The sequence below is a fragment of the Sturnira hondurensis genome, unplaced genomic scaffold, assembly GCF_014824575.4.
Source record: "Sturnira hondurensis isolate 20B ecotype Veracruz unplaced genomic scaffold, ASM1482457v3 Scaffold0000167, whole genome shotgun sequence".
Classification (NCBI taxonomy): Eukaryota; Metazoa; Chordata; class Mammalia; order Chiroptera; family Phyllostomidae; genus Sturnira; species Sturnira hondurensis.
Window position 1 is genome coordinate 10840766 of NW_028072798.1, and position 26488 is coordinate 10867253.

Genomic DNA, 26488 nt, shown 5'->3' on the forward strand with positions numbered 1-26488 from the left:
AGTTGCTGGCTCCTTGACCATCTTTCCGCTGCCTGGCCCGCAGCCCCAGGTGCTGCTGCCGGAGGAGCCAGCACACCCCAAGCCCGTGAACCGGTCCCAGCCAGTGATTTCCAGCCCTCTCCACCTCATGTCACACAAAGACTAAACCCTAAAATTCTGCAGCACATCAGAATTTTTTACTGATCTGACCCCCAAAATAGCTGTAACTTGATTCATTTGCACCAGACTGCTTTGTTGTATCAGACAGTCTAAGGGGCAGGAGGTCAGTGCCCTGACTCTGTAGTCAGGTGCTGTGAGTGTTACCAGTTCTTGCAGCACCTGGTTGAGAATCTCTGCGCTAGGGGAGCTGGGGGGAGGCCGGCGGACGTGGGGGCCCAGGCGGAGTCCGGAGGGGGCCAGTGCTGCTCTGCCGAGCCCACGCTCACGTCCATGAGTCAGGGCAATGTGAACTCTGTGACATCCTGTGTGACGCTGTGTGAGAAAGACTGACTGTGTTTAAGGCAACAACTGCGAAAGGGAAGGCTTGCAACTGACCCATTCTGGAAAATTCTAGAAGCTCCCGACTAAAATTCTAGCAGCACCTCCCTTTCCAGTGGCTGTGTTTCGGTGACGAAGAGGTCACACAGAACTGGGATAAGTGTCGGGTTCACGTATAGAAACACTGGCTCCGGACAGAGACCGCTGTGGCACCAGGATGGCCCGAGACACTTCTGTCCTCTGAGGAAGCTGGTGGGTGGGAGAGTCTTACAGGGTTTGGGTGGAATTGGGTGGGCTCAGGGGCATGGCCCCGGGTCCCAGGCCTCAGGTTAGCATTGAGTCCCCACCCCTGGGCAAGGCGGTCAGTGTGCCAATGAAGGGAAGCCGGTCAAAGGTCTCTCGGGAAGGGGTGTTAGGAGCCATCCTGCATCTTTCCGGCACAAACCGGTTTGTTCGCTGTGGTTCTTGGCTTTCTTTTCTGGTTCCTGCTGGCTCTTGAGTTCACCCTGCTTGCTTCAGAGAATTCCAGATGGTTCGTGGCAACGGAGGGTGCAATAATGTGGTGGCACAAGCTGCTGACAATGTGAGGGGCCCTCTGTCTGACTCAGGACATGGACATCGCTGGGGGGCAGAGAGGGGGCACCCTGTGACAGGAGCGTGCCGTCTGAGGGGTGAGGCCAGAAACAAAACGGGGAGCGGGTGCTCACGCGGGACCTCGTCCCCGGCAGGTGCATCCCCACCCAGGCTGCCCACCAAGCCCATCTTATTGGGGGTCTAGCAGCTGGTGGGGCCACTGTGCTCAGCTAACAAAGAAAGTGCTCTTTACATTTGCATTACAATTAGCTGTTCCCCAACAATGAGCCACAGCCGTCACAAATCTGTAGACAGGTACAAGGCCATGGTTTAGGTGGGGTCCTTTGTCAGGCTAAAAGGAAATCTCAAAGCTGCTGCCAGTAACTGATGATGACGTCAGAGGACATGCCTTCTGTGAGTGGAGCTGGCGGGGAACCTCCACAGACTCCTTCATGGAAACATTTTTCAGTGAAACGAAGCATCCGGAAGAAGCTGGCGGCTTGGAGATGCTCCTTAAACGGAAGTGCAGGGAACTGTTTGGACAGAGAAGCGCTCTTTGGTGTGGTTTCGTATTCCACCGTTTCCCTGTGTAATTCTGACTGAGACTTTCTAAACATTGTACACTTTCGCAGGGTACTAACATTTCTGTGAATGATCAATATGCAGTATTTGCTGGTGTCCAGTGGGCCAGGCAGGGCCCATAACAGTCGGGAGGACTCTGCCTTTTCTTCAGAGAGGAACCTGAAACGGGACCACCGCGGGGTCAGGGCGTCTTCGGGGGCGGGGGGGTTCCCTCCCGGGGGCCCCTGAGCAGTGACTCGGCCCATTGTTCTGTAGCCTGGCAACCCCGAAAAGCCTGTCTGTCGGCGAGAATGAGTTTTCATTTTCCTTTTCATTATCTGCTCCTAGTTGACGCCTCTGTTTCCTACGAACAACTTCAGCAAACACAGAATTAATGAGCAGTGGACATGCCTTGGTGGCATTTCCTCCCTGACAAACCTGAGCTGATAAACCTCGTGTGCTTTCAGTGAGTGACCTGCAAACACGCACTCGGGCCACCGGCCAAAAGTGAAAGTGTTAGCCCAGCACGTGGACGAGTCTGAAGAGCTGAGTTGAGCTCAGAGAGAAACACAAGACAATGCGTTGACTTTTCCTGGGGGAGGGGGTTGTTCCGCAGATACAATCTGGTCCCCGATGGGTAGAATTCCAAGTGCCAACTGGGACCTGGAAAAAAGTAACGACTGGTTGGCAAGTGCCTGCCATTTTGAAAAATTCTTGGTGTCAGAAAGGACAGAAGCATGTTTTGGGGGAGTAGCATCGGCAAGGGGACCCAGCAGCTCCTCCGAGCCTCAGAAGAGCCGGCTTCACCTCAGGGCATGCCCTCCGGTGCTCTGGGCGCAGCCTCGTGGGTGCTGGCAGAGCATGCAGGCCTTCTGGGGCTGCTCGGTCCCAGCACTGCCACCGGCACAGTCACACCCACCTCTGTCCCGAGCTCTCCAAGTCCCCTGGGGGGAATGTGGTGTGTCCCCAGGGTTCTGGACAGCAGTGGTGGCAGTGTCCCCACTGACCAACTGCAAACCTAGGAACCCAGGTCTCGTTCTGATGGGCTGCAAACGAACTTGACCCCGGCCCCAGGAAGAGGTTCCGTGATGGCCAGAATCTCTGCCTTTTCTTCAAAGAGGAACCTGAACCGGGACCACCTCGGAGTGGTGGTGAACAGGGGAACCACTGTACCCCTTTTGTGGGAGAGGAAGACACTCTATCCCCCGGGGCTGTTTGCTCCCCACCAGCCACCTGGGGGAGAGCCAGACCAGAGCAGCAGGGACCCACCAAGGCCCAGGTCCCCTGGCAATGGGTGGTACCTCCCAGGTACCACATATTGTTAAGTCAAACCCTTGAAAAGGCAACCGACCTGCGCAGGTTTAAGTGGAAGAATCAGGTTCAAATGTAGGTCCGATGCCAGAGCTCCTGTCTCGGTCGTGGAGCGGACCAGCTTCTCCCACAGCAGGGCGTGGTTCCTCAGCACCCAAGAGGCCTTCTCACCACAGACTCCTGGACTGACCACACCTGCACCTGGGATGTGTAGAGTTCTCAGTGGCCTCCCCGTCTCATCCCTCCTTTCAACCAGACTTCCTGGTCCTGCACTTTTCGGGTGCAGAACCAGAGACAAAAACAAAGCAGCAGGAGAATCAGAGCTGGAGAGAAACCGGCAACGTCCTTACTGCTGGTTGGGACTCTGGAAAACAAGGCCACGCAGGGGCCCCTCCTGTCCCCTCTGTGGGCCAGGCCACTTCTGATGCTGTAGCCTATGGCCCCCAAACTTGGGCACGCCGCACAGTTTTTTTTCTTGCAAAGTGAATAATGTATATTATATTCATAAACTTTGATAATCTGATAGTTTATTTTAACATTTGTTTCTGAACAGATTTTCTAAGTCCCTGTCATGTGTATTTCTGCATGATTTTGATCAGAAAGAACTTTCTTTAAAAGTTGCATTAAAGATTAGAGCTTATTTCTGGGCTCGGAGGAAGATTTCACACAGCTGAAATGTGTGACTTCATTCCCACTGTCAGCCCCTTATCTACTGCCTAACATTTTTATGCTCCATGTACCCATTAAAAAGACAGACAAAACTACTAAAATTAAAAGCCCACAAAAGGATCAGAAGGAAAAAAAAAAAGGAGCCCAATTTCTGCCTCAGTGTAACCACCTCAGGAAGTGAAAACCACAACAGGAAACCGCCCTGACCCAGCGCAGGGCCTCGCCTGGGTGTGTGGCGGCCTGGGCTGCCCATGGGGTCTTCCCCCAGCTTCCTGGAGGTGTGACCCACAGACAGGAAACTACGGTAACTAAAGGGTACGTAGTTGAGTTCTAACACACGTGCACACCCACGGAAATAGCGAGGCAATCCAGATCCTGCGTCTGGTCCGCTGCAGCCACTTCCTCTGCCCCCCCCGCCCCCCCAGCCCAGGCACAGGCCAACATTTCCTCCCAGACTTCGGTAGAATCTTGATATGTCATAAAAACTCAAACACAAACATTTCCAGATTAAAGCTTCTTAGTCAGTTTTTACGTTTTTAATTTGTATAAAGCATCGAGATTATGTTAGACTCCACTTTAACCTAAAGCTTTTCAACTCAGTAATTTTACCCTACAAGATAAGGTGGATGATTTGTTAAATTAGGTTTGATGGTTTAGAAACAATTTTTCATTGATTAACAATGTAGTTAGAAGTATCAGTTGTACAATGTTGTTTTACAGCCTATTTTCCTTTCAGCAAAGTGAACAAACATCAGAATGTTTTAATCAACAAAATTCAGTATAAATGTGAGCACCTTATTGAGCATATTGGGTAGGGGTAACTAGTCTAGTACAGCCCTGTAGTGCCCAATAGCAGTGGCTTTATTTTCATCACGTGACAATATGGTAACGTTTTTCATTTTGAAACGATGTTGTCCTGCGGCAGAGATGCACCTGGAATGGCCTACATGAAAGAGGCAGTCATGACAGAGTCTGTGGTGCGGTTCCTTTCATGGGACAGGAAAGGCACCAGGGCAGAAACGGAAAGGTTCTTGGTTCACCGGGGGCTTGCGGGTCGGGCCGGATAGAACCGGGCCTTGCAGCAGTGTGTTCTGGGACCCAGAAAACGTTCTTAAATTGGTGGTGGCGGCTGCACACCTGGAATGCACTGAAAACCACTGAGTTGTACACCTTTACAGGTGAATTTGATGGTAGGTGAACTATATCTCAATAAAACTTAAAAAAAAACACCTGTCTTTTCTAAAAAAGACACCAGTAAAGCCCATCTTCTGCTCTGGCCCCTTGAGTCTCTGCGTTCTCCACCAGAGGCTCATGTCTCCCAGCTCTTCACGGGCCGGAGGGCCGCTGGAACGAGGGAGCCAGGGCGCGGCCCTTCCGGAAGGTTCATGAAACGGGCACGCTCGGCGCCGGAATAGCCAGGACCAAGAACGAAAGGGGACAACGTTACAGACCCCCCACATATCGGGGTAACTCCAAGAAGCTGTTACAAACAACTCCATGCAGGTAAATTTTACGATTTAGATTAATTGAGTGTAACTTTAGAAAAATTAAACTTAGAATGCTGTCAAAATTAGAACTATAAATTTTGTCTAATTCATTATCAAGGAAATTGTGTCCCTATTTAAAACTGCCCCCACCCCACCCCCCCAACAAAACTCCAGGCCCGAGTCAATGCTATCGAACGTTTCATGGGATGGAGAAGGTCAGCGAGGGGGGGCTCTCCCCTGCTTCTTTGACTCCAGCGGGACTGTGGGTCAGAACCCTGCACGGAGCGCCAAGGGACGGAAACGACGGGCCCAACGTGCTCACACGTGTGGATGGAAAGTTCACAAGTGAAATAGCAGCCAATCAAATCCAGCAGTGTGTCACGTAGATAACATCACAAAAACATTTTGGGCTCATCCCTGGGAGGAAAACTGGAGTCGTGCGCTGGGTGAAGAAAAGCACGTTTGAAAGGGTTTAAGTCCAAGGACGATTTCGATGGAAAAACACTCAGCAGAGCGGAAGAGCGCCACCTTTACTGCCATAAAGGATGTTTGCTGAAGGCGGGAAAAGAGGAACATCACGAGCGTGGCAGAGGACACGGGAAGACTTGCGTGACTGTGAAATGTCGAAACCGCCCACCCGAGGTCGGGAGGCGAGGCGGGACGTCCGCCCTGTCGCGGGTCACGCAGCCAGAAGGGACAGAGGAGAGGGGACAACACCGCTGTCACCTGCAGGTGACGTGGGGAGCGTCTCTGGGGAACAAAACCGCTCCCGGGAGCACGCGGGGTTAGCCAAGGGTTCGGGGTTGGAGCCCAGGAGGCGGCGTCCTGCGGCGTCCGCCCGTCCCACCCGAGGCCGGGAGCCCAAGGGCGGCGGCTGCCTCTTCCCCGCGGAGCCGCCTGCGCCGGTCCCCTGCTTGGGTCGGCTGAGGGCCCCTGGTCGCTTCTTCCCAAGACACAGGGAAGGGGTGGGCTGGCGACTGTCTTTTTCCATCTAAGGGACCGCAGCTGTGCGCTGCGAAACAGCAATTCAGCTTTTGTCCCCGCGGCTGTTGCCTAGGCAACCTAGTCAGGGCTAATCCGTGGGTCCCGACGTGCAGGCCCCGCCGACTTCGGGGGGCCCTCGGTGCTGGAGCCGCAGGCATCGCCGCCCCGCGCTGCTCTGCCGCGACCCTGTGCGTCTGCTCTGCGGTGGGAACCCCGGGGACCCCACTGGGGACCGAAACACTCTCTCCGGGGCCCATCATCACCGCCCCCCACAGAGAGGCTGGGAGAGGGGCGTCTGGTTTCAGGCGGACCAGCTGAGTCCAGTCTTCGCTGCTGAGGCTCGGACACCCCTTCTCCTTCTGCAGCTTTTGCCTCTTCGTCAGCTGGAACCGAATGGCGAGGACCTAGAATTCGTGGTTTTCCCGTGCCGCCTCTCATTTTATTTTCTTCAGCCATGGAACAATGTGGAAAGCATTCGTCGTCTGTGGCCGGTCCAACGACAGAAGGCAGGCTGGACAGGGCCCACAGGGTGCGGTTTGTTGTCCCCTGGCTGAAAGTGCCAACGTTTGTTCACACTGCCCCGCCGTTGACGTGACCCGGGCGCAGGGGCTGCTTGCTCGGAGGGGGGTCTGTGGGGCAGAAATTGCACACGTGTGAAGGTGTCAGGGTTGCACTTGTGAAGAGACGGCATCTCCCCTGCTTTGCCATGCCTGTACTGCCTCCTAACAAATTAACCGCATTATTGAACTGAAAAGTATTTTTTTGGTATTTGTCTTTGAACACGTGCCTCTTCGTGAACTGACTACATTTAAACAAATGGTTTTTAGCTAGCACATAATCCTCTTACTCATAATTGGGTATATGTCCATTGAATGTTATATATACACTCTTGGCTTTTCCAAAATTTTATTTTCTAATCTATTGCCAGTTTACTGTATTAATACATGGAAATTCAAACTGCAATCTTGTCTTTATTTAATAACTGTGTGGGGATTAATTAGTTAAAAATTGTCTCTTGAAAAAATCTTATTATTGAGCAAAACAGGTCAACTTCTAGAATCCCCATTACATGGAGGTCTAGAGCCACACAAAATTCTCTCAAAACTAGCTGCTGAGATGAATGTTTGAAAAGATGCTAATGAGGTCTTCAATTTTTTATGGAATCACAACCACAAAATATTGAAACCACACAGCACCTGTTTTGTTAATAATGTATTTCTTACCATACTGCAGCTTTGTGCTGGCCTGCTCAAAAATCAGAGTCTCAGTGTTTTTAAAAATTTAGTATCTTTGGTATTTAGATAACAAATTTTCTTTCATTTAGTCTAAAATGTGAGTTACTCATTAATGAAGGTACATGTATTCACTATGTCCTTGATACTTAGGTAAATCTGCATTAAACAAAAAACTCTTTGAAATAAAAAATGTCTTACATTTCAAAACAGATACTGAGGTTAAAGGTAATTGGAATATTTGAATAACTAAAAAAAATTTCATTTTATGACTTTCAATTTTCCTGGTAATTGGTTGTTTTAAAATTTATTTTTCTTGTGAAATTCAACCAAATTGAACATTGCCATGCAATAATTCAATCAAACTATTTATATAGCTATGTTTTACCTTGTTAAAAAGAAACCCGTATCTGTGCCCAAATTTAGAAGAGATTATACTTTGGTGACAATATTGGGCAGAGAAATTTGTGTAGTGTTGTAACTGTCCTGTAAGTCACAGGAAAATAGAAACAAGATCTTATTCTCTGAAGTTGCTGTAAGGTTCGTGCATTCCCTAAACCCAGAGGGGAGAAGCCACCGCTGTCGGAGGTGTGACGTTGGGGAGGCTGCACACACACGTTATCCAGGTATTGCAGCTCGTTCATCTTCCACACGCCTGGGGCGTTGCAGCAGTTACTAAGGTAAGAAAACTGGGTTTCAGAGAGGCACTTGGCCATTGGTGGCCAGTGGCGGTTTGTTGCTGTTCTGCCCCGGGTCTGAGTGCTCTGAGCTCCTGGCCGTCTACTTTGCCGGGGTGGTGGTGGTACGGTGGCCCAGGGTCCAGCTGGAGGAATGCCCACCGTCCCGGTCAGCCGGCCAGTGGTGGAGGGGCCTGGGGGCTGGAAGGTGATGGTTCTGAAGATGGCCCAGTTGCCCCATGGCAGTGAGCAGCCCCACGCCTCGGCACCTGGCACCCGCCGTGGGGCCCTGGGACCCTGCAGGTCGGCAGCATGGCTGGACTTCTCGGCACCTGCACTGTACGCGCACTTTCCCACAGTCACCCAGCAGGGGAAACGGGGCTCCCCTGGGAAGTGGGGCTGGGCTGAGTCTGCTCTGATGCCAGGGTGTCCTACGGGTGCGTGTGGATGTGCTGCGACCAGAGCAGCGTGTCAGGAAGACGGGTCGGTTTGAACTGGGCAGAGGGGCAGCAAAGAGCACACCAGGAGGGCATCGTGATAAAACCCCTAGGGTTTGGAGCCCAAGAAGACGTGGAAAGCGAAGGAGGAGTGAGGGTCAGCACCCACAACAAGCCCCTAAGCCAGGCATTCAGGGCAGAGGGGACTGGGGGAAGTGGGGAAGGGGTGGGGCTGGCAGCAAGGCACCCCTGAATCTTGGAGACGAAGACACTAGAGGGGTGTCTCTGTCATTTGGGAGAGGGCGTATGGGTGGGTGTTTTCTCCCACACATAGAATACAGGGTTTAAAAGTTTGTAACACATAATGCTTCATTACAGATCCTGTGGCACAGTGAAAACAACTGTAATAACGCACAGCCAAAACAGCAGCGCAGCACGGCATGGTGTGCGCCACAGCTCACAGCCCTCCCACGGCGAGAGAGGCCTGCTACAGTGCTCTGACAAAGCGTCTTTTAATAATTAAAAATACACACGAAGAGTTAAAATTTAATGACTTTTCTTTGTTTCCACATACGTAAGCGTAGATACTTTTGTACTATGTCACTCACGTTCACGTCTTAAAAAAGAACCCAAACACTTTTCTGGACTCCTGTTTTCTCAGGTGCACTTATAACCCCCTGGCCTGCGACGTCCAAAGGCCCAAAGGCAGCAGGAAGGAGACACTGCCTCATCCTCGGACACCTGGAGCTCAGCTTCGAGGCCCTGACCCGCATCTGACCCTTACACGGCTCCGGGAGGCGTGTCCTTGTCACTTGAGGAAGCGGAGTCTGAGAGTGCTATGAGGAGCCACTCATTGTCCTGCAATGAGTAGGAGGTGGGTCTCGAACTGGGAATTTGACTCCTACCCCAGCACTTTTTTTTTAATCCCAAGTTCTCTGGTCACAGCACAAATCTGACCTCTGAGCTGGTCCGGTGCAGCAATGGGAACAGCCTCACCTAGGAGCAAGGAGAAGTGCGACATTGGAGAAGCCCAGTCTCAAGGTCAAAAAGGATCCAAAATATCGTCTGAGCTGGTGATTATCAGACCCTGAGAACCACCATGAGGCTCCCCCTGCGTCCGGACCCCGGGTCTGGGATGGGGAGGAGGAAGCAAGGAGGGGTAAAACATCCCCTGGCCTGTGTGCGCTGACTTGGCCGCTGAGGACTTCAGGCTACATCTGAGAAACACTTGCTAATGAAATGATATGATGTCTGACTTTCCTTTTAAAATCATCCAGGGCTGAGGGAGGAGAGGATACGTGAGGCGGGCTTGTGGTAACTGGTGGCCGCAGAGGGCGTTCACACCATTTTGCCCGCGTATGTCACCGAAAGCGTTCTGCGATGAGAAAATGACGGGAACAAAGACCCCCAGGAGATTCTGCTGACCGGCAGCGAGGTCTTCTCACGGACGGTTGGCCCCCCAGACTAGGGACATGGTTCCCGGGATTGCCCTTGGATCTGCGCTTTCCCCTCAGGGCAGGCTCAGGTAGGTAAATCAGCCTCTCCCCCGGGGGTCTTCCGTCCCCCCTGCTCACTGCTGGGAAGCGCTTCTTCTAACTGCAGGACGCGCGCCTCCTGCCTCCAGGGAGGCCTGCGTCTGCCCCTTCTCTGCCCTTCCGTCCCCACCCCTGGCGTTCCGAGTAGAGCTCCCAGCCTTGCGCTCCTGTCCCATAAGGAATCTTATTTTTAAAAATCTCTTTCTTTCCATTCTACTTTCCCTATGTGTTCAGAACTTTCCTCTTATTGTTGTGCTTTTATGTCAATCACTAAATTGATTGCTTCCCGCATTTTTAAAAAATTATATTTTATTATGCTATTACAGTTGTCCCGCTTTCCCCTTTGCCCCCCCCTCCACCCAGCACACCCCCCTCCCTCAGGCAGTTCCCACACCATTGTTCATGTCCCTGGGTCATGCTATCAGGATTTCCAACATTCTCTCTTTTTTTAAATGTTTTTATTTATTTATCTTTGGAGGGGAATGGAAGGAGAAAGGGAGAGAAATATCAATGTATGGTTGCCTCTCGTGCATCCCTTGCTGAGAACTGGCCTGCAACCCAGGCATGTGCCCCGACTGGGAATCGAACCGTGATCGTGTGGTTCACAGGCCCGTGCTCAATCCACTGAGCCACACTGGCCAGGGCTCTAACAGATTCTTGTAAAATAAATTCTTGTTTGATTTCTGCCAGTTTTTAAAATTTATAATTTCTTATCCCCTTTCCTGGATGTTATCCCATCATCAATTTCTTCAAGGTTCCTAATCATTTACTTAAGGCTCTGTTCGGAAGGGTGGGGTGGCTTCCTCTTCAGGTTGCTGCTTTTGGAGGCCTTTGGCATTTGGTTTCTGTATGTGGACCGGAAAGTGTGGTTTGCCGGCTCACCCTAGGTGGGGTTCTCCCGCTGCCTGTGAGCTCACTCCTCCCTCTGGCAGAGGTCCCTGCAGTGGGTCACGTCATTGAGGCCAGAGGCATCCCAGGTGCAGCCACTGCACCTCGGAGCTCAACTCTTGGTCAGAAAGCTATGCCAGCGTCTCCTCTCCTCCTGGCACTCTGGTCCCCACCAGGCCGCGGGAGCCCCACTCTTCGCTGGAGCCAGAGTCCCGCAGGATGCTTCACCCACCCCTCCTCAGCGCCATGCACCCCTGTGCAGACGTGGGTCCGTGGCGTGTTCATGTTGCTCCCAGCACCCTTGCGTGTTACAGTTCCCCTCCTGTCCTTCATCCCTCATTGGAGCAGATTCCGTGCATCCGTGTGGTGCCGAGGCTTCGAAGCCACACTGCCGTCACCATCTCAGCAGCAGCCTTAGGCCACATTTCCCACCTCTCGGGATTATTGCAAATGTCAGTGTCAGCACTGCCTGCCTGCCTGCCTGCCTTCCTTCCTGTCTGCCTTCCTTCCTGGACATGCTTGTTGATTTTAGAGAGGGGGAAAGGGAGGGAGAGAGGGAAACATTGAGGTGAGAGGGAAACGTCAATCAGTTACCTCCTGTATGTGTCCTGACCTGGGGCCAAACCTGCAACTCAGGCACGTGCCCTGACCGGGAGTTGAACTCTTGACCTTCTGGTTTATAGGTGACACTCCAGCCAACTGAGCCACACTGGCCAGGACTCAATAGTACTTTTTAAATTGCTTGACTTGCACGCTTTTTCTAAAGCAAACATCTGCAATCTGGCACTTTTGATTTCTGGAGATGCTAGCAGATGAAGACGAGATTTGGTGTGGGGGAGGTTCTGGGGCTGTCACCCTGGGCTTCCTGTGGGCAGTGCACTCGACACGTCTCCTGGTTTCCCTCGTCTCACTGCCGGTGAAGCGTTTAATAGCACACATTCTCTTCATCGGGTGTTTTTATTTGCTTAAATAACATTTAACAAACATTTGAGTTAACAGTGATCAATTTTCCAGCAAAATTATATATATCCTATAGATCACCATGTTGTATGTTATACAATTATATAACATATGTATTTCTGTAAATAATATAGTTACATGCATTATGTAGTATTTATAAATTATCTGTAAGACACATTTATAAACCTATATAATACACATTTCCTAGCAGAAAAGGGCATGTGAGATGTGAAGACAGTTGATAGATGTGCTCTGCGTGCCCCTGGATCTGTGACGTCCCTAACCTTCTTCCCAAGACCGTGTTTTCCAGAGCCTATGAACCGGGGCGGAGCCAGGTTCGTTCCACGCAGCGTGTCTCAGGACCTGGTTTTCAAAGTGTCCTCCCCGTTGCTTTTGCTCGTGTCATGCCAGGGACAGCCAGCTGGCAGAGGCACCTTGAAGCCCCTCAGCAGATGGAGGCCCGACAGCAGCAGGGAGGGGGCGATCGCGCTCCTCCCCCCACCTGGGTCTGGATGAGCCCGCACACCCTCGAGGGGAAAGCTGGAAGGTGGCATGGAGCAAGATGTCCACGGCTTTGCTGAGCGTGGCACCTCTACCCTTGCAGGGATCTCTGGGGGGGGGGGGGACCTGGGGGCCCAGCGACCTGACGCTGCCCCGTGGCTACAACCTTCAACCCAGCCAGTGACGATGGGCCACTCAGGGGCAAAGCACCATGCTGTGCACCGCACTGGGGGTGGGAGAGGAATCGGATATCAGGTGGGTCCTGGCCACCAAGGGGCCTTCGGTGAAAATGCGGTCACACAGCGCAATTCCCTGAGCCGCTGAAAGGTGAGCGACTCCTGTGAGCACGGTGTGATTCTCCCCCTCGCGCACACACGCAAGTACACGCGCGCGGCCTTATTTTCTTTGCTTCTAGAGTAAACATCTATGTAAGATTTGGCTTTTTTCTTTTGTAGCGTTAGTGTAGGTTACAAAATGCTAGGGGACACATTTAACCACAGGTTTCTTTCTGAGTTGGCGAGGTTAAATTTTTTTAAGTGTGTGAGTTTAAATTCCCATTGAGGGGCTTTTGATAGCTGCTTTCTCTGGGAAAGCCTGTTTCTTGAAAATTCTATCAGGTGACCTAAAATCTAACTCAATGTCCTGGACATGGAACTACAAGGAAGAAAGAAGAGTTTAAAGATACATTTCTCCACGTGTCAAGGAGAGTGGCACACACCCCACCTACTTCTGGAGCTTTAACCCTCTGGAATTCTCTCTGGCCAACAAACCACGCGAACAACACTGACGTTCCCAGCCCCGGGTTGGGCAAGGGGGAGGTCAGTTGGCTAACTTTCCAGCCGAACTAGGGTAACTTCCACAGGCACAGACTGCTGGGGAAGGCGGTCCCCGCCAGGAGTTCCGCCACCTGTGCACCTTTATCACAACCTTTGATTTTTGTTTACAAATGCTCCTTTGAATGGCTATGTCCAGTAAAAGGGCTTGTAAGATGACATGTACATTTATTGGCTTAAACTGCTTCGTATTTGATTAATTTACTAAAAGGTGTGAATTATTGGTGGTTAGAAAACAAAAGGGTCTACCGGTTCTTAAATACAGTTGATAGAGCAGCGTCACTTGTCCCTCTGAGATTCAGGAGCACCTCTCCTAGGCTGGCCCTGGGCACCCTATTTCCGGAGTCCCTGGCACCTGGGGCCTACAGAGGGTTATCAGGACTGGGGGGGCACGTCTTAGAACCTGGCTTTCAAAACATCTGTAAACACCTTTTTAGTGTCCAAGGGTTAACCAAAATGTTTCAACTGTCACAGTCATATATATGTGTGTATATATATGGTTTACATGTATTCCCATTACATATAGTGATAGTTTAAGGTTTTAAATAAATTTAAGTTTTAGAGATATTTAGAAATATTTGTAGATCAATGCTGACTGGAACTCTTACTTTTTAAAAATAGTGTAACTAGAAATATTTTCAAAAATAAAATGAAAAGTTTAATGTAAAGTGGAAAATAAAATTTTAAAGACTCATATATTTAAAAAAATTTATCTTTTTCGACCTCGCCCAATGCAGTTTGTGGTCTCTCCGTCTCATATTCAGCCTGTCTGTCTGTAAGGCAGGGTTGATTCTGTTATACAGCATTCTTGAGTACTTAAATACGATTTCCTAAATGCATCAGGACCAAGCAGTACAATGAGAACAGAAGACGGATAGTCTATGGGCATTCTCTCTACTTACTATTCTTAAAATGTGGAATCAACAATAGCACATGGCTCAGCACACTATCTTGGCCTTTTGAACAACAACGATTAGCAGAAGAAGGCGTAAACCTGAAAATATCCCTGGCCTAGATATGTGCTGGGTGTACGAGTCTTCGTGACTTAAGAATCATGGGCATTTTGTGGGTTTCAGGCTGCTTTTGAACATTTATCAATAAACCAGTCCAGTTGGGACTATGAATTACAGTTTGGATTTTAACACCCCACTTGCACATAATACGAGTGGGTTTTTAAAAAGTATTTCGCTTATTTATTTTTAGAGAGAAGGGGGAAGGGAGGGAGAAAGAGAGAGCAAAACATCCATGTGAGAGAGAAACACTGATTGGCTGCTTCTTGTATGCGCCCTGACCAGGGACTAAACCTGCAGCCCAGGCACGTGCCCCTACAGGGGGAATCAAACCCGCAACCTTTCACTTTGCAGACTGATGCCCAACCAACTGAGCCATTCTGGTCCGGCCCAGGGGGGAGGGTTTAATGAGAGTCAGAAAAACAATACTAATTAGCACCGATTTACGGCCTTGTCTGTGTGGTGCACCTCACGCATGCTGCATCTCTTTCATTAGAAACAGTCTGCCGGGAGACCACACTTAACTTTCTGGCAATTCTGAATTTTCTCTTTAGCAATACCACATGGCCTCACTGTGGACACCAGCAATGTCATCGCCAGCTCCACCAAGTAATTCCTTCCTCGAAGAGCCAAGCCATTCCTGGTAACAGCCTCGCCCAGAATAAAGCCCCTACTGTTACATTCAGCTGAAACCGGGTCTGATGACCGCGTGGCGTGTGGGGAACCCAGTTTAGAGAGAGTGCCAGCCGTATGCACACCAGGGCGCTCACTACAAAGACAAGACAAGACAAAACAACAAAAACAATCCGAGTCTACAAAGAAGCACAGGAACTTAGAGGCCTAAAGGAACAGGGCGCCAGCGCACGAAGATACCGCTTACACACATACGCTTGCCTGCAAGTCGCCGCACTTTGGTTTTGGGAAAGAAGACTGGAGGTCTGTTGAAGAATTCATCCCGCATGGCACTGATTCAACACCTCAGGCTTCGCGCTGAAAAGCCTCCTTATGTGGCCTCTCTGTGCTGCGTAGCAGAAAAGCAGGCTGGGGACAAAGCCCAGCAGGACCAGAGAATCCCAACTGCTGGAGAGAGAAATCATCTCCACGCTGGAACAGACAAAGTGCTGGCAAAAATAAAGAGGCTCTGTCACACGGAGCTCTCAGTTTTCACCACTCAGCTTCGGAATTTCAAAGACGCAGGCTTTTTGCTAGGACACACATCGTGGATACTGTGAGGGAAGGGAAGCCCACGTTAGCTGAATGAGTGCTGCATGGGGGTCAGCCTTCGGGAATGTGCTCTGCAGTTATTTTTTTTTTTTTTTGCGGGGTGGGGAGGAAAAATTAAAAACACCCGAGGAAACAAACATCTCTCAAATTTACAGAACTTGCAATGGGGATCAATGTTGGATCTGTCCATGCCTTGGGGCAATTAAAGGCTTTCGCACTGTCCTGTGGCGTAAACGGGCCCCTCCCCCCCGCCCCCATTATTTGTTATTTTAGCTCTGCGGTCCGTGGTCTGCCCGTGCAGCCTCGTGGATACGGTTTGGGAAGCTGTGTGTTCTAAGCAGCCTCCGCTGGAGGAATCGGGGCAAAGCCGGGGACTCCGCGACCACCGGGAGGCCTGGGAGGAATTCAAAACATAACCGCTGATACCCAGGGCGCAGTGATTTACCCTCCTCCGGGGAAGGCCTCCTCAGAAAGTCGGCTGCGTCTCACCCCACAGCAAGGGAGTCGCCCTGAAGGGACACGGGAACAATCGGGAGACCCCCCCTTCCCGGGCCGGGCGGGAGGGAGGGCAGCGCCGGCCTCCTGCGGCGGTCAGCTTGGCCAGCCGCGGGACTCCGCACGCGCGGACGCGGGTCTCTGCGCCGGGTCTGCCCTGCCGACTTGCCAGTCGGAACCCAGCACCTTTGGGACCCAGCACCTCTAGGACCCAGCTCCGCCGGCCCGAGCGTTCTGCCGTGGGAACCCAGTCCCCCTGCACTCGGCCGGGATCCCCGCGGTCGTGCGGGCTGGCGGCGCGGCGGTGCGATGCGGCGCGCGCAGCAGCACCTAGCGGAGGCCGCCCGAGGTGCGGCGGCCCCGGCGCGCGTGCGCGTGCGCAGGCACGCGGCGCGGCAGCGCGCACGGCGGGCGGGGCGGTGCGGCGCGGCGCGTGCGGGCGCTCGGGGCGCACACCGGCCGGCGGGGCTGACGCGGGCGGGCCGGCTGAGGAGGCTGAGGCACCCGCGGAGCCAGGAGCGGGAAGCGGAGGGACCGCGAGCGCCCGAGGAGTCCGCGGAGCCCGAGGAACGCGGGGCGGCGGCGCGAAGGCGGCCAAGCGCGGGGAGCCGGGCCGTGGACCTGTGGGCGCGCGTGCCGCCCGGCCCGGCCCCACCCGCGTCCGCGCCCCCGGCCCCGACCCCCCGGCGCCCGGGCCGAGGAGCGCGGCCGCGAGGATGACGACGGGCTGTCGCGACGAGGAGCGGCGGAAGCTGGCCGACATCATCCACCACTGGAACGCCAACCGGCTGGACCTGTTCGAGATCAGCCAGCCCACCGAGGTGCGCGCGGCCGGCGCCGGCCTCCCCCCTCCCGCGCCTCCCCCTCCGCGACGACCCCCCTCCGCCGGACCCCCGCCCCCAGGGACCCTCGCCTCGGGCCGTCCCTGTCCCCGGTGTCCCCCTTCCCGCGCCCCGGGGTGGCCGCGCGGGCCGGCGCGGGCGGAGCGCGGTCACCTGTGCCCAGGGCCGCCGGGCGGGAGCCGTGGTCCGGTGGTGGTCGGGGGCCGGGGGCGGGATCTGGGTCCGGAGGTGGGGGTCTTGGGCCGGGTGCGGGGTCGCAGGCCAGGGTTGGGGTCTCGGGTCCAGTAGGGGTCGCGGGCCGGGCCTGGGGTCGCAGGCCGGGTTGGGGTCGCGGGCCCAGGGAGGGTCGAGGGCGGGCGGGAGTTTTGGGCGGGGGGCGGGGTCTCGGGCTCCGCTAGGTTGGGGAGGTCTGGGTCCCGAGGTCGGGGTCGCGGGCCCTGGCCGGGGTCGCGGGGCGGGGTCGGGGCCGGGTCCGCGCCGGGTCCGCGCCGGGTCCGCGCGGAGGCCGTCCCGGGGTCCTGCTGCGAGAGGAGGGCGTGGTCGGACGTTATTTCATCCCCTCTCGCCGCGATCGCGGCCCAGGGCTCGCGGCGCCCTGACCGTGGGCCACACGGACCTTTGTCACTTGAGAGAGCATGTGACCGGCGGTGTTTTGCTTCAGTGGGTTTGGAAACTTAGGGGTTGCCAGCGAGAGTAAAGCAAATATCAGGAAAGTTGTTCTGATTGTGCGGATTTGCTGATAACGCGGCCGGGAATTGAACTCCAGTGGAAAAAAAGGGGCTTCTCCCATTCGTTGCCTGCAGGTCAGGTTGAAGGAAGAGCACCCCTCCCCCCGCGGGCTGGTCCGGCGTCCCCGGGTGGCGCGGCCCGGGGGCGGGGGCGGGGGTGGGCGTCGGGGGCGGGGGCTCGGGCCTCCTCCTGCCCGAGGCGGCGCGGCGCTGCCCGGCGGCGGGGCGGCGCGTCCTGGGCGTCCTCCTGAGAAAAGGAGGAAATCACACTTGCTGCGGGTCCGGGACAATGGTGGTTGTTTGTAGCAAAACCAGAGGGTTCTGACCAGTGTTTTAGAGAATGGGGTTGTGCGCCAGTGGGTAGGGACGTGGGGAGGGGTGGTTGTGAAGGTGGCAGACCCTGTGAAATCGTTTCCCAACAAAAACGTTTAGGGTTGTTTCATTCCTAAGTTGTAGCTATTGAATGATGTTTAACAACAAGAAACACATCTTTCGCAGGGTTTGTGCCCTCTCAGGCCAGTATTTTAATAGCATGCATTTTTTATTTGCTTTCATAAGTACTTCAAAGTTAGTGTTACTTGGGAACCATTCATATTTGGCAAATTTGAACTTTCTCATGAAACCCGATTCCTTTTCTTATCCTGAAACCCCAGTTTGTATTTCTGAGTGCAGTGGACGGGTACCTGTTTACACCGAGTGGTGTTCCCTGCGGTGGGAAGGGCCCCATTCCTCCACTTTCCTAGGTTAGTTCGTCTCCCACGCTCCCACTGAGGGGGTTCAGGCTTCATGATGGAGCTAAGGCGGGGAGGGGGTGTGGGGGCATATGGCCCTGGAAGTTCGGTCTTTCCTGGCCCCTCTGTGGTGTTTGGGGGGGCAGGGCAGGAGCCCACGACCCCTGCTCCCTGACCACCCCTCCCTTGCACTGTGTTGCCAGCGTTGTTGTTTGGGGTGTGTCTTTTGTTACGGTGTCCTGAGCACGTTTAAAGTAGGCTGTGCTAAGCTGTGGTGCTTGGCAGTTAGATACATTAAATGCATCTTTGATTTACAGGAACTTTCACTATGGGTTATCAGGCCAGAACCCCATTGTCGGTTATTAGGTTCACCTTGCAGTCCGAATGTGTGAAGTCAGATGCGTGCGGGGAGGTCACATGCGGTGGTGTGGATCTCAGGGTCGGGTTGTCCTCCAGAATAATGAGTTCATTTTCTTTATCTCTGGTTCAAAAAATGTGGATGTAAAATATTATCGTGGTATGTAATTGTGTTGTTTTTCTGTTTGAATGGGCCCATTTATGATTGTTTTTTGAGAGATTTCCCAAGTCTGGTTGGGAAAAGGAATATTTTTTCAGTTTAGTAGTAGATATTCAGTTCACTCTTTAGGATTTTAAATTGAGATTGAGTTGGTACTTAAAAAATTATAACAAATTATAGTTCATTGATTTCATTAAGCTCTGTTTTAAGCAACCAGTGTTCTCCCTTTCTTCCGTTTCCGGACAAGGGTAGCTGTTGGGAGTGAAACGGGCCTGTTCCGTGGGGAGCCATGGTGTCCGGCTGCTCTGCAGTGGGAAAGAGGTGCTGTGTGCACGCGTGTTGAGACAAAGCAGAAGTTGAACCACTTTTTTGGAAAATGATGATTTCACTTAGTAGTTTTCCTCCCCACTTAAACCCGAACATTTCTGTTTTCGGAGATGGTCTCCAAGATTGGGTTAGAGGGCTTTTCATGATGAAATAAATTACCTTTAAATGCTCATGTTGTTTTCGTTTTTTTAGCTATTTAGTATCTAGGTCACACTGTCTATTACGTTTTCTGGAGAACCTATGCATACTATTATTATTCTGGTCTTGGAAGGAAGTGTTGCATTAAGCGAGTTGTATCTTTCATTATGACATAGGTAAGCTTGTCTCACATGATTCTCTGAATCAGTATTTCAAGGCCAACAGTCTTACTTTGCTTTATCTAAACTTGTCTGAAATTTTCTGCCGTCTCAATGAGTTTTTATTCTGTTTGGCCACCACAAATTATATTTATTAGTTTTCTACGAGAGTGTTACCCCTGTAATGGCCTTTATGCTATTCAGCAAATGTTGAGCAAATCCACTGTGGAGTTTGATTTGTAGGAATAAGAAGTGAGCCTTAACGTTCATATGTTTGGGTAATTTCTGTGTGTGTAGGAGAGTCCATTGTGGTTTATTTTCTTTTGTTTGCTTCTTGCCGGGTTCAGTGGTCAGTATCTGTTACCGAGTTTCATCACTGTTGATCAGCTCTGATTGGTGGTTTCAGGCAGCCTTGCCAAGCACTGACAATTCTGTGGTGGTTCTTCAGGGAGATGATAGGCTTGGCTTTTGGATTAGATTCACTTTTTAAGAAAATCAGGATGTTTCAAAACCAGCCTCTTCGTGTTTGCTTTCCTCCCTTCATCCTGACGTTTCCATGTAAAAGGGTTTCCAAAGGAGAAGCAGGTAGTGTTTGATCGTCGCACGGTTCTCAGCCCCTGCCTCGGTCCCTGAGTCTTGGAATTTCAAGTGAAAATTCATTGTCTAAACTCACCGTTGACATATATCACTGGGAGATTGATTGAAAGCTGAATTATGGTCTTGATTATTGTGGGAAACTGGAACTCTTAATACAGACTTCTTAATAATACGGACTTCTTAAAGCTGTTTAGTCCTGTCCTTCTCTTATTTTTAGTATTAAGGCTCTACTTCTTTTAGGGATTTCTAAGTACTTGTTATGGGAGAGTGCTGCTTGCTGGTCTGTTTCTTATCCCCTGCTCGGGGGAGGTGGAGGTTCTGTGTCCACCCTCCTGCTAGTGGAGCCTTGGGCCCCCCTGTGTTCCTCCCCCGTGGCATGTGAAGGTGCGAGCGCGGAGTCCTGTTCCTAAAAACAGGCCGGTGTCTGCCGTGTGGTAGGTGTTCAGTGAATATGTTGTGGAGAAGATGTACTGAATATTGCTTTCTTTGGGCACTGACAAAACGTGGGGTATGTGCTCTTATAAAACAGTGAAATTGTGTGTTAGCCTTTGTTTTCAAGTCTCATTCTTTTGTAGAAAGGTTACTGCTAAATGCAAGAACTATGCCAGGTGGGTAGTTGACCACTTTTCTTCATGAGACATTGTATTTCTTAAAGTCATTTCTTTTGTTTGTTGTTTCTTGAGTTCCTTGCTTTTTTTGCTGTGATGGGAAAAATACCCTGGAATTTGTGTGCACCCCACATAGACTTTATCCAAGGGGAGTGTGTTGTGTGAATAGGGATTGATCTTGAGAAGCACTGGGGTGGTCCGTGTTGCCCACAGGTGTGTGCGAAACCTTGCCTCTGGCCTATCGGCAGAGGTGGGGTGGGCAGGCCTCCGGTCAAGTCCAGTGCGTGAGTGCGCGACCCACAGCGGGTCTGGGTTCCAGACGGAGCTTAGGTTGTAGCTCCGCTGGGCCCTCCAGCCGACCCGCGATGGGGACCGCTTGGAAACCGGCGCTTGTGTTTGGTGCTTCAGAAGCTCTTGTTTCCTGGTGACCAGTGTGTGTTTAGTGAGATGGTTGCCTGTGGTATGTCTTCCTATTTACAGGCGTGTCTGTTCCTTTTTTCCTGTTTGTTTTTGTAACTTGAGTTTCACTGGTGGTTATAACCTTTGATTCCTGGAATAACTGGTTAAGGTTTCTGTTTGTCCGGGTGTGTGTTGGTGAGTCTGAGGTGAAGACCTTGCCTAACCTTGTTGAATCTGCCATCTTCCTGCCAACGAGAAGGAATTTTACGTGATGCCATTTGTAGACAGTGCAGTGGAGATGTAACTACAGGCTTTCCTAGAACCAGCCAGTTTGGGTTTGGTTAACGGCAGAATAGCAGTGCTGGTAGTTTTTCACATCCTTGAAGAACCGCGAGTCGCAGAAGCTCAGGTGTGGAACTAAACTGACAGGAAGCTTCAGAAAAAAGGGTTTAAGGTTTCGTCTTTGAGGATTTGATTTAGCAATTGCAGTGCGTAAAGCATTATCACTCAGTGTTGGTTGCTAATTCCGGTGGCACGGGTTAGTTTGTCTGTAAATGGTGTTCCCAGACCTGAACTCCGGCACCATGTCAAAGCATACTGATAAATAATAGTTATTTTGACAGAAACCTGTTTTCCTTTATGATAAGTAAAGTAGATGTGCAAGTAATATTTAGGAAACAAAACTAAACTGACCTCTTAATTGGAAGTTATTTTCGAGTGAGGTATAGTGTTGGTTTTTGTTCGAAAGTTTGCTGATTCTTTTAGGGTGCACACATTCCCCTTAGCGCCTCCCACGGGGATGGAAGTCTGTCTGACCTGCACTTACGCTTGTAAGTTTGATAATAAGCAGCGTGCCGGCTGCCACAGACCCATTAACTAACTAGTGCTGGGCGTGGCCTGCCTGTGGACCGCCTGCCAGGGCCTGTCCCCTGCCTGCGCCAGTTGGTGTCCCCACACATAGGAGGTGGAAGCAGGCGTGGGCGTGCCGTGGGAGCCGGACGTCTTTGTGCATGAGCTGCACGTGCTGCGGGTGTGGCCGCGGGAGGTTTTGCCCCAGCAGCCGTGGGAGTGTGACACCTCGCTCGTCTGAGGCATGCCCGGCTGACCCGAGCCTTTACGCCTGACTTAGAGAGTGGCTGGGTTTTGTGTGGGAGGGGAGTAGGCGCAGGGAGGAGCAGGTCCTTGGGAGGCCAGGGGGTGTCTTCCCAGGACACGCGGGTCTCTGGAGATGAGGGGTCGGGTGTTTCATCCTTGCATGCTGTAACTGTGTCGTGGAAGAAGGTACTTGGAGGGGCTGGGGTTGAATAGTTCGCTGTGACTGGAAAACAGCCAATGTTTCTGTACTTTCACTCGAAAGAAACTGACAATAAATTAGTGCTACGGACAGTTAAGGTGTGTTGCTCACAGAAAACGAGATGTGTGCTTTTGTCACACTCATTTGCACGGTCGTGTCTGTAGGTTCAATCTGCATGACATGCTTTGCTGCCAGCTGTGGTCGTGATAGTCTGGGGACCTGTGGGACATTCCTGTAGTGAATAATTTGGCTGGGACGGGAGGCACACGCCGAGAGCGGCCCCGCTACTGCTAGGTGAGCAAGGTGAGCTTGCTTCCGACTGTCGTTCTGTTCTGAGTCTCAAGGTTTGCGCCTCGAGTTGACTAGTGGCGCTGGTGCCCCGCTGATGCAGGCGGGCCGGACAACGTTGTTCTCACGGGGTGTCGGGCATTTCCCGTGTTGCTAAAACCACCCCCCCCCCATTGGCGGGGCAGCAGCAGACCGAAAGAGGGCGTCTCTCCCTGCCACCCTACGTGCCGAAAACCCTTGTTTATGGTGAGGTGTGGTCCTGCTTCCAGAAACTCCACCAGAAGGCCTCAGTGTCTTTCGTAGTAACAGAGCGTGGGACCCCCAACCTGGGCCCGAGACCCAGTGCTCCTCTGTCCCTGTTGTCTGGCGCCTCGCTTGCTCCCCACGAGCGTTCCGTTGGCTTCCTTTCCTCGGACCCACAGCTCGAGGTGCTGTCGCTCAGGCGCGTGCCCGTTCTGCTGGGGGGAGAGTCAGCCTTCTGCTCCTTGCGGACCTAACCCGTTGTCCTGCCAAGAACGTGCTTTCTCCTCACCCTCATTCGCTAGGTGCTCTCCACGGTGACCTGCTTATCGCTCTCTTGGTGTACCCTGATTTTTACGGGAGAACCAATGAAGTTTCTAGGTCACAGTGTCTTTTTATGCCACTGTTGCCGGTGTTTGGTCCCAAGACTTGAGATTGCTGGTCCCCTCTTGCCCTGAGTATGGTTCCCTCTTAGTGGGGAACGTGGGTGGGAGCAGCGCTGTGACCCCGTCCGGCCACCCTGCCACCTCATACCACTGTGCTCTTCCCGCGAGTGCACTTCGGGAAGGTGTCCCGCGGATGGGGAGTGGGTCAGTATCCCAGTAAGTGTCTCCGTGCCCCAGACTGCGAGAAGGGTGCTCGTACAGTGTACCGTGATTTTTCGTGGCCTCCTTCATGGCCCTGAGGTTACGTGACATTGCATTTTTCACATTAATTATCTTTCGTATTGGCAAAAGCTTGGGGAGGTTATTTTTGAGAGACACTGGTAGTAACAGTAAGAATTGGTTTTACGGTGGTTCCTGGTTTGAGCCCAGGTGCCTTCTGGTCATTTCTGGTGCACATTCTCCTCAGGAAGGTCTTGACCTCGTTTCATGGGGTGTTGCATTGCAGCCTGTCTCTCTCTCTGTCTTGTACTTTGAGTAGATTTTTCACCCATGCGTGGTTTTGTGCTGTTATGTGTTGGCCATTTGAAAAATACTGGTTCAGTGATTTATATTGGTTTTCAAATGTTGACATGTTTCTTTAAGCAGATCAGAATGTCACATTTGTTAACGTCCCTACTGATCTGAAAAATCTTAAGTATTCGGAAGCTCTTGGTGGATACAAGTTTTCAAAAATGTAATTTCCTGTCAGAGCTCAGATGTTACTACTGACGGCACTCGAAGGCGTGGGCTCTCTGCCTTCGTGTCTGAGACGGGCCCGCCAGACCCCGCCAGTGGTTCGGCAGCCCTTCTCTCGGTAAACGCGGCGTCTGTGGGGGAGGCGCTCGTTCGCTCCCAGCTGCTCAGGGGCTTTGACTGGGACACCCAGAGCTTTGGGGTGCAGCCCGACTCCGCCTACCCCTTGCCTGGGCGTCTGGCAGGTGCCCACCCAGCAAGAGCGTGGGGCGCTGCCCGAGGGAGCCGCAGTGTGGGCCGTGCCGGCCTGGCGGTGACCCAGCGGGGTGCGGGGGCCAGCGGGGTGTGGGCTCCCGCTCGGGAGCTGCTGCCCAGGGTGCGTAGCGGTGGGTTTTAAGAATTTTGGTTTGAGTACATTAAAAAAAATTCTAATGTAGATACTAAAGTCTGTATTTTACCGTATTTTCAGCTAGGGGTGTAAAGTTAGCACATGTAACACCTAACATCATGAGGAAAGGTAGATGTGAGTGTATATCGATTTGTTTTTGTACTTGTAACATACTTGATTATTTTCTCTATTATTAGTACCTATTTTAGTTTCTTACTTAGTAAGATGCAAGCATTTGTGTTTTGTTGTTGAAGACTGCTGGTCACAGCCTGCTGGTCGTGGCGACCGGGAAGTTTGGTTGCTCTGAGCGGCTCGGGGTGCAGCCCGGCCCCTCCTACTCGTGGGGCAGTTTCCAGCTCGGAGAACAGGGGTGCATGTGCTCCAGCCGACCGGCGGGGGTGCGCCTGCCGCGGGCCGCGTCCTCAGGCCCTGGTCTGGCCCTGCAGTCTCCCCTCCCCGCAGGTAACCTCTGAGGTTACCGTGCCGTCTGTGGGCTGTGAGGGCGTCTATTCTCTGTTGTTTTGGTCGTGTTTTCCCTGCGCTGCGCCACATTTCCTGAGTGAAAGACAGACATGCAGGTCATAGTTGTGTTCTAAACCTGCTGTACACCAGAAGGAGTTTTAATACTTCCAAACAGTAGCTGACTATATTACTTCTTAAAAGGCATGTGGTAAAAACAAGTGTTAGAGTATTGAGTTTCTGTGCAAGATTAGCAAATCTTAAGATTCATTTAGCTACTTGGTGGCAACTTGTTTTGAGACAAATACTGAGTTAATTCATGGTCAGGTGTAAGTTCATTTTGAATTTTTGGTGACCATTTCCTGTTTACAGCTAGCATTACAAATTATTTTGGTGACTTTAACCACTTAGTGAAATGTGTTTATTAATAAACATTGCTTTGATTTATTGGGATAATAAACTACAGGTAAGAAATCTTGACTGCCCAAGAAGCGAAGTTGGAAATGACTCCCTGGCAGGTCCGCTGAGCCTCTGCACACTCGCTCGGTCAACTGGAGGAGCCGCCCCAGAGCACCATGGACAGTGTTCTTACCGCTTCCTGCGTCTGGGACTCGAATCGCTTACAATGTGTTTTTAATTCAAGTTTGGCAAAGGTGACCTTGTTGAGTTCATGGTACAGTTAATATGTTTTATGCCAAACTTGATTTCAGTTTTAAGACGTAATTTTTATTATTACCCTTAAGAAGTTGTTACTTTGGGGGAGTGTCAAGGACGATAAAATTAAGACCAGTAAATCTGGGGTGCTGGCAGGGTGGCGCAGTTGGTTAGAATGCCGCTGCTCCAAGGCTGTGGGCTCGACCCCTGGTCAGGGCACAGACGAGCGTCAACAGTGAGGCATCAGCAGATGGGAAAACAGATCTGTGTTTCACTCTCTCAAATCAGTTAAATTTTTCTTAAAAAGCCAGTAAATCTGGAAAAGCATTAAAAATATTTATGATATGTTTACCTCACTGTAGCAAGGTTATACACTTAAAAATTTATTTTTTCTGTTGTGAAAATAATATACTTATTTTAAAATACTTGGAAAATGCTTGAAGTTTGAGTATATGTTTAGTTGTGTCTGGTTATTAAGTATTTGTGCTTTTAGCCACTACTGAATTCTGTTTCTTAACCAATCATGTGTCTGTTAGGAGTTCAGTTTCTAAAAGCTAGGTTGGTTGTTCTGGTAATTGTTATACTTAACACTGGCTCGGCCAAAAAGTCTGTTACATTTTTTCCCCTCAGATAAAAGACACATTTCTCCCTTTTACCAGTAACTTCACTGATTTGGGCATTTTGAGTGTGTCGGCTCTCTGCTGCCACTGGCTTCTGGTGGGCAGAGGCCGGGGTGCTGCTGAACACCTTCCAATGCATCAGACAGCCCCACAGCCAAGGGTTGTTCGGTCAGAATGTCAGTTGTACCAAGAAACTTTGCAAACACTCAATACAATTGATCAGTTACAGGACCTTCTCCATACATGGCACAACCTTTTTTTTGCATTTCAGTTGTGTTTTTACCTTTCTTGAAATAATAAAGCATAATACTTGGAAAATGATATGTATTTCCTTCTATCTTCAATGTTAAAATGGCTGCACAAAAATTCACCAATTGTGATTTTTTTTAATGCACGCTGATACGACAGCTGTCACAGTACAGTCTAACAAAATTATTTCAAGTGAAGTTAAAGACAGTTAAGCACTACTAGAGCCACTGTAGGGAAAAGATGTGAAGGACTTTTGCCACCCAGTGTTTTATGGACACA

General features: G+C 51.4%; 1 protein-coding gene across 17 annotated transcripts in view; it reads left to right on the top strand.

The window, feature by feature from the left end:
- Positions 1-16297: 16297 nt before the first annotated feature.
- AFDN (afadin, adherens junction formation factor) overlaps positions 16298-26488 on the top strand; it is a 108946-nt gene continuing 98755 nt past the window's right edge. For all 17 annotated transcript variants that reach the window (XM_037062515.1, XM_037062735.1, XM_037063247.1 and 14 more), the window contains exon 1: positions 16298-16675. In XM_037062515.1, the coding sequence (XP_036918410.1) occupies positions 16571-16675 (105 nt within the window). In that variant the 5' untranslated portion in view covers positions 16298-16570. The remainder of the gene's footprint in view (positions 16676-26488) is intronic.